Consider the following 19,108-nt stretch of genomic DNA (forward strand, 5'->3'; position numbering starts at 1 on the left):
AGTTGCATGCGTCTACTATTTGTGGAAGTTCATTTTATTGCCTTCAATGAGATTATCAAAGTGTACTAGCGTGAAGATACCCCCAAAATTGCCTCAAGAAGTACAGATTGTGATACCCATTGAGGAAATGACAGCTGCTGAGTGTGAGATGATTTCAGTTAATGAGCTTAGAGCTTCTGTTATCGATGACAAAGTGCAACAGCTTTTGAATGATGCTGATGAATATGTCAAGACGACTACGGCTGATACAATGTTTAGAAAATATTCATAAACGCATATAATCGAGGAGAGATTGACATTGACACACTTATGAATTTTAACCGAAGATTGGATAACTTAGCTAGCAGTGTTGAAACAGCTCAGTTACATCTGCAACAAAATCAAGATCATATCTAAAGTCTTAGTTGAGAGGCTGAGGCAAGTAATTGGTGGGATAATGAATGAGGCACAAGCAGCATTTATACAGGGTCGTTCTATTGTTGATAGTATACATCTTGCACAAGAATTGCTCAGGAAATACGCACGTAAACGAGGCACTCCGAGATGCACTCTAAAGGTGGATCGATTTAAAAAAATCATATGACAGTGTGGACTGGGATTTCCTGTAAGAGGTTCTTACATTACTGAATTTCCCTGCCAAATTCATTTCTTGGATCATGTAATGTGTCTCCACAGCTTCTTACTCCATCGGCATTAATGGCCAGTTTCATGGACACTTTGATGGTAAGAGAGGACTCAGACAAGGTGACCTGCTCTCCCCATTTCTATTTACTCTCTGTCTTGAGGTACTCTCCTGTTCACTGAAACGCATGTCTAGATCTACTTTGTTTGGATTCCATCCTAAATGTCATAATTTACATTGCATATACTTATATCTCTATATATATCTTTGTGTGTATGTGTGTTTAAATTAATAATTGGTTTAGAAAATGTTGAATAAATAAAGTACCATAAGATGGTGGTCCAATTTAGGGTCTTCAGCTTCGGCTCCAGGGTTGCACTTGATGTACCTTTTAATCAACTCTTGCATGGTTCTGCACAAAATACATAATATAATATAAATTTATAAATATAGACTAGTCAATAAATTTTTGTAATAATGGGCACCAGCTTCATGCATAAAAAAAGACATGCAATTGAAATATGCTTATAATGAAAATACGCGATCTCCTCCTGAAGAAGGTGCAGTGGGCTTGGAAGCTTTTGGCTCTTGTAAAGCAACAGACGTTTCTTCTATCTCTTTCTTTGGTGGAGTAGGAGGAGAGGGTGCTTTTGGTGCAGGAGCAGCATCAGATGTTGAAGGCGTGTAGTCTTTAATGTTTGTAATCTACACTGGATGGTTTGTAAGTTTGGCTCTTCCGTGACATATTCCCATTAAAATGATGTTTTTGGGATCCTTGATCCATGTTTGAATTTTAATTTTGCATTCCATCACTATTCCTTGGTTTTTTTTCTTTTTCTTAATTCCCAATATTTGATATCAGTAATATATCCTGGTTTACAGTTATTGAAATTGGTTTTCTCGATGTCCGGACTTTGAAAATGAGCATATTGTTTCTAATATATCAAGAACATTCCAGCTATGGCAGGTTTGGCTCCTGAAGGATCTCAATTTGATGCTTGTCAATATGACACATAAATGAACAAGTTGTAAGTATCTATTTATTTCATTCAATCAATCCTATATGTTCATGTTTCCGGAGCCGTTAATTGGAATTTTTGAAAATGGTAGGTACTAGGTTGTAATATAGGTGAGATTCTTTAATTTGTCTCATTTCTGATGCAAGCTCCAAAGTGATGGACAAGAGTTCTTCACATCTTATGATGAAGTCTATGATAATTTTGATGCTATGGCCCTTCAAGAAAATCTCCTTAGAGACATATATGCTTATGGTGTGTATGAGTTGTGATGTTCTAATTTTTTATGTCAGCAACATTTTTTTCTATTATATAATTCTTGGCCAGGATGTTTTTTAACCCAAGGTGAATTGGACTGCTTGTTTAGTCTTTGATCATGCTAGTGTTTTTTTGTATTATTACAATAGATGTTAAAATGCACATGTTAAATGTTTGCCTTTTCTTTGTATAGGTTTTGAGAAGCCCTCTGCCATCCAGCAGACACTACAAGAAAAAATACAAAAGACAACGGTTTTTCACCGTTGTAGTAGGTCAAAAAAACCGTTGTTAAAGCCCTTGTGGTTAAAGAGTGCGCTCAAAGACAACGGTGAAAAACTGTTGTCGTAGATCTTATAAAACCGTTGTTAAAGTCTCTGTAGTTAAAGGGTGGAGCTCAAAGACATCAGTGAAAAACCGTTGTCGTAGACGTCTAAAGATGACGGAGAAAAACCGTTGTCGTACCATTGAAAAATTGTTGTCAAACTACGTTATTTTCGACGGTTGCATAAAAACAGTCTCCAATTAGCGACAGTTAATATATCATTACCGTCGCTAATTAACATCTATTCTGTTGCTACTTAGTGACGGTAATTTACACGATTTTCGTCGCTAATTAGCGATGGTTGTACACATGATTTTTGATCGAGCCAAACTTGCACAGTGAATAGTCCCAAAATTTGTTTTATAAATGAAAGCTCGATTTAAAATATCGCAAGTGCACGATAGTCAAGTTATAATAAACGTACGTGAATACGAGTATCGATCCACAAGGACTGCGTTACACTATTCTTATTTTCACTTAAATTTCTCTAGCAACGATAGATGGAGTTGGTGATTAAACTAAAGTGAATTTAATACTAAAATGATTAAAATGCAAGAACAAATAATCAAGAAATCAATGATTAAATTGGATGAAAATCAAATGAGAAACGAATTTGTTGGGAATTATCAGTTCACCTACCACTCGTGTTCAGATAATTAGACTCGATTTTTACTCGTGCATTCGACGGAATTCCCTAGACTAATCAATATACTCTGTCGAGCTATATTAATACTAATCATAAACATGCAGTAATCAAGTGTCCTCAATTATTTAACAGTTCACGATTGCATTACGTTCTATGGAATCCACTAGCTTTCATCCGGGTGAACTATTACTATCGACACGTACCCAATTCCGTATGTCTACTAAAATTGTAAGTCCGTGGTTTATACTATGCGATCCTATTGTTAATTAGTCTGTCGAAATCGTTAACAACATGCAATAATCAAAGGAAGATAGCTAGGCTTCGCTTGAAACAAGAAATAACAATAGCATAAACAAATCACTTGTAAAAATGTCAAGAAATAATGTTAAACAACGAGTATGGGTAGGATCCCCTCAAATCCCAACAAATTTAGAGTTTAGCCAACCAAATTCATACTAAAAATCAACAATCTATGCAAGAGAATAAAATACTGAATAATAAAATACTAAATATGACGATGGAAGATGGCTGCGACGCTTGGAATTCTCGAGTTCTTCGAAAGTCTTCCTTACTCCTAGCCTTCTCTCCCAGAAAAAATGATGAAAATATGATGTGTAAGTCTGAAAAACGGCGCCCAATCTCGTGTATTAGGTTAGTGGTCTTGGATAGAGTCCATGAAAATAGAAACAAATCTCGCAGAATCTTGCTGGATCGCGTAACTCGCTAGGGCGGTAGGTTTTGACCGCTGGGGCGAGTGACTCTCGAATAAAAACTTTGAGCCTTCTCTCTAGTCTCGCTGGGGCGGCCACTTTTGACCGCCCGAGCGAGAGATCTTCTGTTAAATTCTCTTGTCCAGGCTAGCAGTCTCGCTGGGGCGGTCAGTTTTAACCGCCCTAGCGAGAGGTCTTCTGTTCGATATCCTCGGTAAGACTAGAATGCTCGCTGGGGCGGTCAGTTTTGACCGCCCTAGCGAGGCTTCTTCGTTGTTGTGCCCATTTTCTGCTATATTTGGTTCCATTCCTACAAAATACCACAAAACACACGAAATCATTCATATGCTAAATAATGCAAACAAAATGCAAGAATAAACTAGAACAAGCTAATATGATGTATGAATGCGACTCGAAACCAACACTAAAAACACGTAAAAACGAGTCCTATCAACCCCCTCATACTAACCTTTTGCTCGCCCTCGAGTAAAATAGGTTAAAGCACGAGATTCTAAACAGACAAAATAAATAAAAAAAACGAAATAACCAACACCAGAAAAAGTTAATGGTGAGTTAACAATTTTATGTTCGTGCCTCAGTAAATTTTTTCACATCATAATCAAGTCATTTCACAAATAAATACTCTTTTTCATCTACAAATAAGTCTTGGCACTAATTCGAACGTGTGTGTGTCATGGTGGGTCTAGTCATTCGTACGTCAAATAGATCAATCGTCAAGTTATGCAAGTCACTCAATTAACACTTCAATACAAATCTCACTAGCATGCATCCCCGTGTCCATTCATCACTAACCATCATTTTGAACTTTAGTCAATTTTTAAGTGCATAGAAGGGTGTCGAAAGGAAAGAAAATAAGCTCAAGTGGCGAAAAGTTGGGAGTACATCGATCATTTTCATTGTGCAATTGTCAAGACTGTGTGTCAGACTTCCTCGACTCCTTACATCTCCAACTTTTAGCCTAGGAATAGAATTTCATTCCTTTTATTTTCGGCTCCCCCTCACCTTACATCTCCTTTTTTCACAAAGTTCTTTTTACAAGAACTTTGTTATTTCAACATTTTGATGCACAATTTTCACACATGTACTCCCTAGGCTAAGAATATATCTTTTTGGATTACAGCTGGTTAGGAGTACTGTATTTGAATTCAGGATATTGACAAGGGGGCATATGTACGGTTCAAGGTCAGTCAAATGCTATCATGCACGATCTCAATTAGTGACTTATTTCCACGGGTTTTCATGCTAAATCAATTCGTACGTGATGTCTTTCAAGTTAACCAACAAGAATTTCAAATTTCACCATTATTCCTACAAAATTCTAGGCCCCACACATATGTGCTCAAAAAGTTCAAAATTTGCACCAAAACTCATGTTTCAACAATCCAGAGTATCATTCATGCATTGACCCAATCAATATTTCTCAAAGCAACATCATCATCGGCTCATAAATCATGTCAACTCACCATAAACGACTCACAATCTAACAACGAAAATACACCGACTTAAAAACCCAACTAACAAACTAAATAACTGAACAAACAAACAAAACAAACTACCCGACCCCCTCATACTAGAGTTGTGCAATGCCCTCATCGCACAAAACGAAACAGACACGAAAAACAATAACAACTTATGAATTCAAATGCAACAATAGAAAATGCAAAAGAAAAAGAAAGGGGAAACAGTGAACTCCCCTGATCAAAACTCCTCCTCCTCATCATGCTCAGGTGGTGGACTGCCCTCGTCAGCTGCAGGCGGCATAGGATACGTGTACTGGAAGTGGAAAGGTGGCGGGTATGCTGGAACAGGCGGCCGGCCGGAAGTGTCTAAGCCCAAGTGAGTCGAGATGCCCTGCACCAAGTACTCGATGTTCAGAGTGTGGGCTTGGTCGATGGCCTGATAATGAGTCTGGTAGGTGGCCCAAGCGCCCAACTCGTCGACTCGGTCTCGAATGGCACGGCGGCGTGGCTGCGGTGGTGGTGGATGTCCGACGACCGGCGGTGGTGGAGCGGCTTGCACGTGACCGTAAAATACATCAGCGGGCAGCTCATCCCGTCTCTTCGCGTACTTGGAGGTATGCAGAGCCTCATCGATGGATCTCAGTGGCGGTAGCCACTCATCATCGTGCGCGAAAATCACACCCGCGCGGGCACATAGCTCAGTCACGATAGTGGGGAAATAAAAAGCTAAATTGTTGCAATTGATACAGATAGTCAGCTGCCCGAATATGAGTTTGCCCACATCAATAGGCATCCCGGTATAGATCGCATAAAGAACCACCGCCCTATCCCGCTGTACATCACTCGTATGCCCTACCGGCATCAATCTCTTCGATAGAAAGGCATACCAAAGTGCCGCCTCCACCTTCAAAAATTTCTCAAGAAACACCGTATACGTTCCCGGCTGCTTCCACGTAGTGCCCGAATAACACAATGTGTGAATGATCAGATCGTAATCCGGATTCAGCACCCAAGCCTGGAATACCGAATCATCCACTGCCGGTAAACCCAACAAATCATTTATCGTTTTAGGATCATATGGGACTTGACGTCCCCTCACCCTAGCCTTATTTTCAGTCCCTTCCGGGGCGTTAGCGTAAAACTCACGTACAACCGGCACCACAGCCGCATTCGGTTGTGCTAAAAAATTCGTCCACCCTCGTCCTGCAACCTGGAACTCCTCAAAAATATTATCTAAAATCCACGAAGTACATCCCCTCTCAGGGATTGGTTTTCTATGGAGTTTAGCTTGCTCAAATCGCTCCCTAGCCCTATCATTCACAAATATAGAGGGGGTGGATCGAGAACTAGAGGCACCGCGGGTTACCTTCGAGCGTTTGGAAGCCATGGTAAGAGTAGAGTGCACAAGTAATATGAAGTCGCCGGAAAATTTGGAAGCTCGCCGGAACGTGAAGAGGCGGCGGCGTGGGTGGTGGTCGGAGATGGAGATTCACAAATATACCTGTAAATTGGCAAGAAACCACGTCAATCGCTTCAGATCTGGAGTGGAGGGGCGAAAATTTGAGAGAAAAGTGTAGGTTTTGCGAGTGGGAGAAGAGAGAAGGGAGGGCGCAGCTTTTAAACATTCGCGACTCGCTAGGGCGGTCAAAAGTGTCCGCCCTAGCGAGAGTCTGTCTGCCCGAAAATTACGAGTGCTCGCTGGGGCGGACAAAAGTGTCCGCCCTAGCGGGAGAACCTCGGTTTTAAAAATTTTAAAAAAAAGACGCGAGTGTTCGTTAGGGCGGTCAGTTTAGACCGCCCGAGCGAGACATCCTCGACTAAAATTATTTTGAAAAGTTGTAACACTCGCGGGGGCGGTCAAGTTTGACCGCCCTAGCGAGAGATTTTCGGGAAAAAATGTTTTTGAAAATTTCGATTCCTCGCTGGGGCGGACAAAAGTGTCCGCCCTAGCGATGCATGCTCGGCCAAAAATCCATTACAAATTACAACCTCTCGCTGGGGCGGTTAAAATGAACCGCCCTAGTGAGGTATTTTCGAAATCATTTTGAAAAAAATTTTAATGCAAATGCCATGCAATTATCTAAATGCAAATGATGCAATTAATTAACTAACGAAAAGAATAAAATAAGGAGTAGAAGTAGTTCTCAATTTATCGTCTAGAGCTCGACTTTTCACCCATGTCCTTAACGACTGTCTTGGAGCCGAGTGACTCCAATTTGTGGCTCAATCGTGCCACCAATATAGTGCTTTAATCTTTGGGCGTTCACAGTAAACGTCCCTTCCTTGCCGTCATGCAACACCACTGCACCTGATGGGAACACCTCGGCTATAACGAATGGTCCTGACCATCTTGACTTCAGCTTGCCCGGAAAGAGTCGTAAGCGAGAGTTGTATAACAACACCGCTTCACCCACTTTGAATTCTCTTCTTACAATGTGTTTATCATGGGCTCTTTTGGTGCGTTCCTTGTAAGATAGGGCAAGATCATACATTGTACCTCGGAACTCATCCAACTGACTCAACTGCAACAGTCGTTTTTCACCTGCAAGAGCAAAATCAAAGTTCAGTGCCTTGGTCGCCCAATATGCTCTATGCTCTAATTCTACGGGTAGATGACATGCTTTACCAAAAAGTAACCTATATGGTGTAGTGCCTATAGGTGTTTTGAACGCAGTACGATAAGCCCACAAAGCATCATCTAACCGAATGGACCAGTCCTTTCGATTCACATTAACCGTCTTTTCTAAAATCCTCTTAATCTCTCGATTGGACACTTCAACTTGTCCACTAGTCTGAGGGTGGTATGGAGTGGAAACTTTGTGGGTGACACCATATTTGCCCATCAGTTTATCAAAAATTTTGTTGCAAAAATGGGTGCCACCATCACTTATGATTGCACGTGGTGTACCGAATCGATTAAAAATGTGTTTTTTCAAAAATTTTAGCACCACTTGTGCATCATTCGTGGCACAAGCCTCCGCCTCCACCCATTTAGATACATACTCTACTGCCACCAAAATAAATTTCTTTGTAAAAGACGCAGGAAAAGGACCCATAAAATCAATCCCCCACACATCAAATATTTCACACTCAATAATGTTATTCAAAGGCATCTCATGACGGTTAGAAATATTACCTGTGCGTTGGCATCTATCACAATTGAGAACATACAAACGAGCATCCTTAAAAAGAGTTGGCCAATAGAAGCCACATTCGAGTACCTTAGATGCCGTCCGTATGGGTCCAAAGTGACCACCTACCTCACGGTCATGGCAGTGGTTCAGAATTTGACTGGTTTCCTCCTCCGCTACACATCTCCTTATCATGGCATCTGCACAGATTTTAAACAAAAACGGTTCCTCCCAAAAATAATATTTCACGTCAGAAAAGAATTTCTTTCTTTGGTGAAACGATAAATTTGGGGGAGGTGTGCCAGTGACAAGAAAATTTGCGAAATTGGCATACCAAGGGCACGCATTTACCTCAAACAATTGCTCATCAGGGAACCAGTCATCTATATCAGTGTTAAAGCCATTAATTCTAACATCCTCAAGCCTAGACAGATGATCAGCAACCACATTTTCTACACCCTTTTTATCTCGAATCTCGAGATCAAATTCTTGCAATAGTAAAATCCACCTAATTAACCTAGGTTTCGCATCTTTCTTAGCAAGCAAGTATTTTAGGGCAGAATGATCTGTATACACAATCACTTTAGACAGAACAAGGTATGAATGAAATTTCTCAAAAGCAAATACTATAGCAAGTAGTTCCTTTTCAGTAGTAGCATAATTCAATTGAGCATCATTTAAGGTCTTACTTGCATAGTAGATGGTATGAAATACCTTGTTCTTCCTTTGACCCAGCACCGCACCAACAGCTGTATCACTAGCATCGCACATTACCTCAAACGGTAACTCCCAATCAGGGGCAGTCAGCACAGGTGCTGTCACCAAGCTCTTCTTGAGTACTTCGAATGCCTGCAGACAAGTAGAATCAAAATTAAACTCAACATCTTTCATCAACAAAGAGGATAAAGGTTTAGCAATTTTAGAAAAATCCTTAATAAAACGCCTATAAAAACCCGCATGGCCTAGGAAACTTCGAACTCCCTTTATCGATGAAGGTGGTGGTAGATTTTTGATCACTTCCACCTTGGCCTTGTCGACCTCGATTCCATTCTCCGATACTTTGTGTCCTAACACAATCCCCTCTTGCTCCATGAAGTGACATTTCTCCCAATTTAACACCAAATTGCTCTCTTCACATCTAATGAGCACCAAATTCAAATTTTTTAAACATTCATCAAATGAAGAGCCAAAAATAGAGAAATCATCCATAAAAACTTCAAGAAAATTCTCAATCATGTCATGCAAAATAGCGGTCATGCATCTTTGAAATGTAGCAGGTGCATTGCATAGACCAAAGGGCATACGCCTAAACGCAAAAGTACCATAAGGGCAAGTGAAAGTAGTTTTCTCTTGATCCTCGGGTGCAATTGTGATTTGGTTGTATCCCGAATATCCATCCAAAAAACAGTAAAATTCATGACCGGCTAATCGTTCAATCATTTGATCAATAAATGGCAAGGGGAAGTGATCTTTACGGGTTGCATCATTTAATTTCCTATAATCCATGCACACACGCCAACCCGTAACGATTCTAGTGGGAATCAACTCATTTTTTTCATTGGTAATAACAGTAATCCCACCCTTTTTAGGCACACATTGTACAGGACTTACCCACGCACTATCAGAGATAGGATAGATAATACCTGCGTCCAGAAGTTTGATCGTTTCAGCTTTTACTACCTCTTGCATCTTTGGATTGAGTCTCCTTTGTGGTTGTGCTAGAGGTGAGTACTTATCTTCCATTAGGATTTTGTGCATGCAGATCGAAGGACTTATCCCCTTGATGTCCGAAACTTTCCAAGCGAATGCTCCTCTATGCTCCTTAAGGACTCCCAAGAGCTTACTCTCCATATCGTCTGTCAAAGAAGAGGAAATAATAACAGGCAGTTTATTATTTTCTCCTAAATATACGTACTTGAGATGTGGAGGTAGTGGTTTGAGCTCCAAAGTGGGTGGCTCCTCTAGGCTTGACTTTTGAGGCACTAAATCTTTTCTATCCCCCAATTCCTCTAGTCGAAGCCTCACTTGCTTTCTCCAAGGTGGAATGGCATTCAAATGAGCTACCATCTCCATCCTTTCCTTGTCCAGCTCGTCCTCCTGTTTTTCAGTAGTGAGAGTAGCCTCCAATGGCTCTTGCAATCCATCCTGCACAAAATCACAAACAAGAGAATCTAAGACATCAACGCGAAAACAACTATCATCGTGCATTGTGTGCTTGAGAGTATTAAAGACATCAAAAATAATTTCTTCTTCTCCAACTCTCAGTCTCAATTTTCCCTCGTCAACATCGATCAGTGCTTTCCCTGTAGCCAGAAATGGTCTCCCTAGGATTAAAGGCATCTCCAAATCTTCCTCCATATCAAGTACTACAAAATCTGCAGGAAAAATAAACTTATCCACTTTCACCAAGACATCTTCGATAATCCCACGTGGATACTTGACAGATCTGTCAGCCAGCTGCAATGACATCCTAGTTGGCTTGGGTTCACCCAATCCCAGTCTCCTAAACACAGAATACGGCATCAAATTAATACTCGCACCAAGATCACATAGAGCTTTATGAAAATTAATATCACCAATAATGCAAGGTATAGAGAAACTCCCTGGATCTTTTTGCTTAGGAGGCATCCTGTTTTGAACTAAAGCGGAGCAATTTTCAGTCAAGTTCACAGTCATATGATCTTCTAGCTTCCGCTTGTTTGCTAAGATATCTTTCAAGAATTTTGCATAACTTGGCATATTCAGTAAAGCATCAGCAAAAGGAATGTTAATATGCAGTTTTTTGAATATCTCAAGAAATTTACCAAATTGTGCATCTAACTTAGCTTTTTTCAGTGCTGCAGGAAAAGGTGGGGGGATAACAATTTTACTCGGTGCAATAGGTGTAAAAGTAGAGTTAGAAGACTTACCTCCTTGCTGTTCCACCTCATCCTCACCTTGCTTGTTCTTTTCCTCCTTAGACTCAAGTGCCTTTCCACTGCGCAATTCCACAGCTTTCACATGCTCTCTCGGGTTAGTCTCCGTGTTGCTTGGCAAAGTTCCTTGCTCCCTATTAGCAATTAACTTAGCCAATTGTCCAATTTGATTCTCTAACCCTTTTATGGATGCATCCTGATTCTGAAATCTCGTCTCGGTTGCAGAAATAAATTTAGTCATCATTTGCTCTAAATTTGACTTCTCCTCCCTAGGCGGTTCTGGCTTGAATCCCTGGTGCATCCCATGTGGTGGCCCTCTTTGTTGGCGGTTTTGGTTGTTTTGACCTCCCCACGAAAAGTTTGGGTGATTCCTCCATCCCGGATTATAGGAGTTTGAATAAGGGTCATTTCTAGGACGGTTCTGGAATCCCACGTGTTTTGCTCCCTCAGGCACATAGAATGGATTGCCATCTTGGCAATCCTGCACGTCATGCTCACCTCCACACTTATCACAGAAAATCTCTTGCAGACGCATAACCGATCCACTCGCACTCATCCCATCAATCTTTCTGTTCAAAGCCTCCAACTGTGCTGACACCGCTGACAAATCAGTAACTTGATTAACCCCCGCACCTCGTTTCTGCCTATCAGAATGAGGATGATAGCTGCTAGCAGCCATCTCCTCCAATAATTCATATCCTTCCTCAGCCGTTTTTCTCAGCAAGTTACCACAGGCAGCAGCATCTATCATGGTACGGTTAGAAGTAAGCAGACCGTAGTAAAAAGTTTGAACAACTAACCCAAGAGGTAGCTCATGGTGTGGACATCTCCTCAATAAATCCTTGTATCGCTCCCACGCCTCGTAAAGTGACTCAAGCTCATATTGAGCAAAAGTAGTAATGTCGGCTCTCAGCTTCATAGTCTTCGACGGAGGAAAGTACTTGGTCAAGAATGCCTTCGCCATATCCTCCCATGTAGTGATAGACCCTACAGGCAAACAGTTTAACCACGCCTTAGCTTTATCTCTTAGTGAAAATGGAAATAAACGCAAACGAACAGCATCATCAGACACAGCATTAAACTTAAAAGTATCGCAAATTTCAAGAAAATCAGCTATATGAGAATTAGGGTCGTCAAGTGCACTTCCCCCAAATTGAACAGTGTTTTGAATCATCTGAATGATAGCTGGCTTGATCTCAAACTGGTTAGCTCGGATGACTGGTCTCACGATGCTTGGACGTGCTCCCTCAAGAGACGGTTGTGCATAATCCATCATCGGAATGCGACGTGGTATCTCAACTTGTCTATTGTCACGCTGTTCCTCTCCACGTTCTTGCTCGTGTCTTTCCATCTGTTCTTTGAGTCTTTGTTGCTGTCTTCGTCTGCGGAAAGTTCTTTCGATTTCAGGGTCAAATTCAAGCTCCACGTCGAGTGATCTTCGCATGCACCACAAGAAAAATCTGCAACAGAATAGGAGTATCAACTAACAATAAAATAAATAATACTAAAGAATTTAAATGAAAAATAAAAAATTGTGAATCAACAGTCCCCGGCAACGGCGCCAAAAACTTGATCGAGCCAAACTTGCACAGTGAATAGTCCCAAAATTTGTTTTATAAATGAAAGCTCGATTTAAAATATCGCAAGTGCACGATAGTCAAGTTATAATAAACGTACGTGAATACGAGTATCGATCCACAAGGACTGCGTTACACTATTCTTATTTTCACTTAAATTTCTCTAGCAACGATAGATGGAGTTGGTGATTAAACTAAAGTGAATTTAATACTAAAATGATTAAAATGCAAGAACAAATAATCAAGAAATCAATGATTAAATTGGATGAAAATCAAATGAGAAACGAATTTGTTGGGAATTATCAGTTCACCTACCACTCGTGTTCAGATAATTAGACTCGACTTTTACTCGTGCATTCGACGGAATTCCCTAGACTAATCAATATACTCTGTCGAGCTATATTAATACTAATCATAAACATGCAGTAATCAAGTGTCCTCAATTATTTAACAGTTCACGATTGCATTACGTTCTATGGAATCCACTAGCTTTCATCCGGGTGAACTATTACTATCGACACGTACCCAATTCCGTATGTCTACTAAAATTGTAAGTCCGTGGTTTATACTATGCGATCCTATTGTTAATTAGTCTGTCGAAATCGTTAACAACATGCAATAATCAAAGGAAGATAGCTAGGCTTCGCTTGAAACAAGAAATAACAATAGCATAAACAAATCACTTGTAAAAATGTCAAGAAATAATGTTAAACAACGAGTATGGGTAGGATCCCCTCAAATCCCAACAAATTTAGAGTTTAGCCAACCAAATTCATACTAAAAATCAACAATCTATGCAAGAGAATAAAATACTGAATAATAAAATACTAAATATGACGATGGAAGATGGCTGCGACGCTTGGAATTCTCGAGTTCTTCGAAAGTCTTCCTTACTCCTAGCCTTCTCTCCCAGAAAAAATGATGAAAATATGATGTGTAAGTCTGAAAAACGGCGCCCAATCTCGTGTATTAGGTTAGTGGTCTTGGATAGAGTCCATGAAAATAGAAACAAATCTCGCAGAATCTTGCTGGATCGCGTAACTCGCTAGGGCGGTAGGTTTTGACCGCTGGGGCGAGTGACTCTCGAATAAAAACTTTGAGCCTTCTCTCTAGTCTCGCTGGGGCGGCCACTTTTGACCGCCCGAGCGAGAGATCTTCTGTTAAATTCTCTTGTCCAGGCTAGCAGTCTCGCTGGGGCGGTCAGTTTTAACCGCCCTAGCGAGAGGTCTTCTGTTCGATATCCTCGGTAAGACTAGAATGCTCGCTGGGGCGGTCAGTTTTGACCGCCCTAGCGAGGCTTCTTCGTTGTTGTGCCCATTTTCTGCTATATTTGGTTCCATTCCTACAAAATACCACAAAACACACGAAATCAGTCATATGCTAAATAATGCAAACAAAATGCAAGAATAAACTAGAACAAGCTAATATGATGTATGAATGCGACTCGAAACCAACACTAAAAACACGTAAAAACGAGTCCTATCAATTTTCGTCGCTAATGTTATACTTCAAATAAAAAAATTACTTTTATAATTTATTAAATCATGAAACAGTTCAAAAATTAACACTATCATTTTAATTAATTTAATAACTTACAATTTTACTACACTAATAATATTTGTAATCTATAATTTAATAACTTAAAATTTTACTACACTAATAATATTTATAATCGTAACACTTAAAATGAAAGCGAAAATGAAATCATAGAAGATAGAAACTTATCGTGTGCAGAAAATGACTAAGGGTGGGGGTATTTATAGACATTTTGGCAACGGTTTTTGTGTAAACCGTCGCTATGAGCGACGTTTGTTGCTTACACCGTCTCTATGAGCGACAGTTTAAGCTTATTCTGTCTCTAATAGCGACAGTTAAGCTTAGTCCGTCGCTAATAGTGAAACGTCGCAATTTTTAAATCAGCGACGGTTTTTATTGTCGCTAATTTAAAAGTACGAAAATTTTATTCAAACCATCGCTAAATATAGCGACAGTTGTTCGAAACCGTCACTAATTTAAAAATGCGACAGTTGTATAAAACCGTCTCTATATTTAGCGATGGTTTATACTATCACTAATTTAAATTTGCAACAGTTTAACAACAACCGTCGCTAACGATTTATGAAAAACCCGTCGCAATTTTAAACTAGCGAAGGTTTCATAAAACCGTCGCTATGTCGTTTTAACCAATTTTTTTTCGAAAAATTAGAACAACGACAACGGTTTTTGAACAGTTGTCTTGGTTCTAAAAAAACCAGCTGAAAGACAACGGTTTATACAAACTGTTGTCATTGACCCTTGACAGAAACACATATAAACAATGGTTTTTAAAAACTGTTGTTGTAGCCCGAAAAAACACATACATAGACAACGGTTTTTAAAAACTGTTGTTGTAGCCTAAAAAAAATGTTCATAGACAACGGTTGTTACCGTTGTTGTAGAAAAAAAAAACACTCTTAGACAACTGTTTTTAAAAACCGTTGTTGTAGTCCAAAAAAAAACATGCTGAAATACAACGGTTTTTTAAAAACCGTTATCGTAGATACATCAAAGACAACGGTTTTTAAAAAACAACCGTTGTCTATTAGCGGGTTTTTTAGGCTAGGACAACGGTTTTTGTTAAAACCGTTGTTAAAAATAAAAAGACAATGGTTTTAATAAAAACCGTTGTCTTTGGTGTGTTGTTGAATGTGTATTTTCTTGTAGTGAGAGAGGAATTGTTCCATTCTATAAGGGACTTGGCAGGCTCAGTCTGGAACTCGGAAAACTGCTAATTTCTGTTCTGGCATCTTGCAACAACTTGATTACGATATAACTCAGTGTCAGGCCTTGGTTTTGACACCCACCAGAGAACTTGCTCAACACATCGAGAAGGTTATGAGAGCACTTGGTGACTACCTTGGCGTTAGAGTCCATTCTTGTGTTGGTGGAACCAGTGTGTGGGAGGACCAACGCATTCTTTTAGCCGATGTCCATGTCGTTGTTGGCACCCCTGGTTGTGTATTCGACATGCTACGTAGACAGTCACTTTGTGCTGATTACATCAGAATGTTTGTGTTAGATGAAGCTGATGAGATGCTATCACGTGGTTATAAGGATCAGGTGCATTTCTTTCTTGGTCTACTTTACCATGTCAATGGACCAAGAGCGAGATAGCTTGAAAATACCTTTTTACCATGTCAATGGAAAAAGAGTGAGATAGCTTGAAGATACCTTTATTGAATAGAGAGAGTGTTGATGATTTTTTTAAGTAGTTTTTTCAAGTTTTCTCAAAAAGTAGAAGCTGTTGTATCTTTGGATATATGATTTAATTATTTATTGAAAAGATGCTACAACTTGTAAAAACCACACATTTTTGGTTGTTTGGCCTTTTAATTTCAGCTTGTTATGAAATGATTTTGAGAAGTAAAAGCCAATTCAAACATCGTTTAAAAAAGAGAAAAGAAAAAATTGTTTTATTTATTCTCTATCCAAATGCACTCAAATGCAAGGATATTTATGTATACGTTTATTTTTTAAATTTACTCTCTTTGACGTCTTTATAGATGATGTGGTGTTTTAAATTTACTCTCTTTGAAGTCTTTTCTGATGATGAGTTGTTTTGTACGACCAGATATATGATATTTTCCAGTTGCTGCCATCTAAAGTTCAAGTTGGGGTATTCTCAGCTACAATGCCACCTGAAGCTCTTGAAGTCACTCGGAAATTCACGAACAAGCCAGTGATGATTTTGGCAAAGGGGGGCGAGCTGACTCTTGAGGGTATCAAGCAGTTATATGTCAACGTTGATAAGGAAGAGTGGAAATTGGAGACACTCTGTGATCTTTATGAAACCCTCGCCATCATCCAAAGCGTCATATTTACGAACACCAGACGAAAGGTCGACTGGCTGACAGACAAAATGAGAAGTCGTGACCACACTGTGTCAGCCACACATGGAGACATGAACCAAAACTCTCGAGAAATTATCATGCGTGAATTTCGCACTGGTTCATCTCGTGTTGTTATCACCACTGATCTCTTGACTCGTGGTATCGATGTTCAACAAGTATCTCTTGTCATAAACTATGATCTTCCAACTCAACCCGAAAACTATCTGCATCGTATTGGTAGAAGTGGAAGGTTTGGAAGAAAAGGAGTTGCCATAAACTTCCTCACAAAGGATGATGAAAAAATGCTTAACGACATTCAAAGTTCTACAATGTTGTCATTGAAGAACTACCATCCAACGTTGCTGATCTTCTTTGAGGCGGTTTTTGAGGTAAGGGGAGAGCCTTTGAAGGTTCTTAGTGATAGTTGATGAGCTTTAATTTCTGCTCTTTCTTTTCGTTTGTTGTCGATTTAAATTTTATACCACCTGATGAAATGGAAGCTTAGCATAGATGATCAGTGCATCAGTGCATGGGAATCCATGTCATTCTTATGGTCACATATGTGATATACTCATGCATTTTTTGTGTCTAGGTAGTGTTTCTGTAACTTGCTTCAATTTTGACACTCAAAATCTGTTTTATTTCAATGGAGTTTTTAGCTTTTCTTCTTCTTTCTTTAATGTCCTTAATCTGCCCCATGTCTGGTTTGGTGGTTCCATATTTTATTGAAGAATAAGTAGCAAACTCCAGAGATTGTAACCCGGGACGTAGCCAGAAAAATTTTTGACCTATGGCTGAATGACTCGATAAACAATAGTGACATGAAGTAGATATAAGCTACTGCCCTGCGGTTTTTCATCGAATAAAACTCATCGATTATTGAATCAGTATCTATTCTTGCACTAAACTTTCTTTCAATATAGATAATCATATAATCTGCCAATAATTTTTCTTTCATCTTATTCCAAAGTGATGTCTTAAGGAATTTCATAGCTGAGAATGATCGTTCAGTTGTTGTCGTAAAAACATGAAGCGTTAAAACAAGACAAATCAGATCTTTAAGAAAAATGTACTGGAGCCATAGTTTGAATATTTCTATATTTTAAATGGAATAAACTAATAAGTAGCAAAAAACAATCATTTCACCTCGTGCAAACTCAATCGAGACCTTATGCCGCATAGCTTTTTCAAATCTCTTACCAGAAATTCCTTTCAAATCTTCATCCTCACAACTTTTTTCAACTCGAGACCCTTGCTTACAAAAGTACAGTTGATAGAGTAATTTCTCTTATGATTAAATGGGTCGAAAATAGTTTTAGTGTGCTAATTTAGTAAATATAATTATTTTATGGAGTAGCCAAAATTTTAATGTAGGCTAAAATTAGATATATACTATAAATTTTTTTTTTTTTGATCCAGGGTTGGAGCCCACCCCAGCCTTTGGGGTGGCTCTGTCCCTGTTTGTAACATAGTTTAGTTGTATAAATAACCGAACTTTAGCATCTTCCATCATGCAAAACAAAAAATATCTCAATGGTTTTCATAAAATGCTTCACACATTTATTTATCCATGGTCAATCATTCTTGCAAGGGAGTTCTTTAAGCATGCATTTAGTTTCTTCTAAATAATGACAACTAGCAGATTTCACCAAGTTCTCTTTTAAAACAACAGTTCATTCAGTACAATATCATATGTTAGTACTGACATATATGTACTAAACATCATTTAAATTAACAATAGTGACTAGAGTAGATCGAATGCATGTCATAAATCTACATATATATATATGATATATATTAGTGCACATTCACATATAATATTAAAAAATAATTATTTGTGAGAAAATTAGATATTATATTAAAATTTAAAATTTATTTTGTGTAATAATTTTTAATTTTATAGATAAATTATCATTTAAAATTCAAAAATATAGATAAAATTTTTAAATTATTAAGATATGTTGTAGATATAGATAATATGCACATTTACTAAAATAGGTATTTATGATAATTATTTATTAAATGAAATATATATATATATTTTTTTTGTAATTTGATAATAAGGATATTTTTTTGTTTATCAAAATATATACCATGAGTCATGAAACCCAAATTAGTTACTACAAACCCCTCAACTTTAATAATATAACAATAATATTATATATGTGTGTTTGTGTATATCAAGGTTCGATTGCATTATTATTGAAGAAATCCAGCATAAATAAGGTATGAGTATAATGCATTTTTTTGGATTAAATCAAATTGAGTTAATTGTCGAGAGAAACAAGAGGTGGTGCATGGTAAGATTAGACAGAAAATCGTTCTCTACCTATAATTTATTTGAAGTTCAAGATATTCATAATATATATCAAAATTAGTGATGATGATATTGGAAAATCGAATGATCATTTATTACAATGACTTGTAATTTCAAATGAAATAAAAAAAATGGTAATTCAAAAGAAGATCAATAACTGTAAGATCGATCAAATTTGACCATAAAATTGAAAATTAAAGTAATCATAAAACAATGGAATATATTGACTTACTTGTCTTGTAAA

General features: G+C 38.5%; 1 protein-coding gene, 1 long non-coding RNA gene and 1 other non-coding gene across 3 annotated transcripts; all 3 read left to right on the forward strand.

The window, feature by feature from the left end:
- The first annotated feature begins 804 nt into the window (after positions 1 to 804).
- Positions 805 to 2,119, forward strand: LOC140803511 (uncharacterized). Its single transcript, XR_012111892.1, has 3 exons — positions 805 to 1,650; positions 1,733 to 1,893; positions 2,090 to 2,119. It is a non-coding gene; the product is annotated as an uncharacterized lncRNA (long non-coding RNA).
- Positions 2,120 to 11,910: 9,791 nt separating this feature from the next.
- LOC140804117 (small nucleolar RNA R71) lies at positions 11,911 to 12,017 on the forward strand. Its single transcript, XR_012112076.1, has one exon. It is a non-coding gene; the product is annotated as a small nucleolar RNA R71 (small nucleolar RNA).
- Positions 12,018 to 15,400: 3,383 nt separating this feature from the next.
- Positions 15,401 to 17,214, forward strand: LOC140803509 (eukaryotic initiation factor 4A-6-like). Its single transcript, XM_073159407.1, is given in 3 exon segments — positions 15,401 to 15,777; positions 16,289 to 16,862; positions 16,865 to 17,214. Coding segments are annotated over 3 exon segments (858 nt in total). The 5' UTR covers positions 15,401 to 15,552; the 3' UTR covers positions 16,924 to 17,214.
- Positions 17,215 to 19,108: the final 1,894 nt, after the last annotated feature.

Source organism: Primulina eburnea, chromosome 10, assembly GCF_022965805.1.
Source record: "Primulina eburnea isolate SZY01 chromosome 10, ASM2296580v1, whole genome shotgun sequence".
NCBI classification, from domain to species: domain Eukaryota; kingdom Viridiplantae; phylum Streptophyta; class Magnoliopsida; order Lamiales; family Gesneriaceae; genus Primulina; species Primulina eburnea.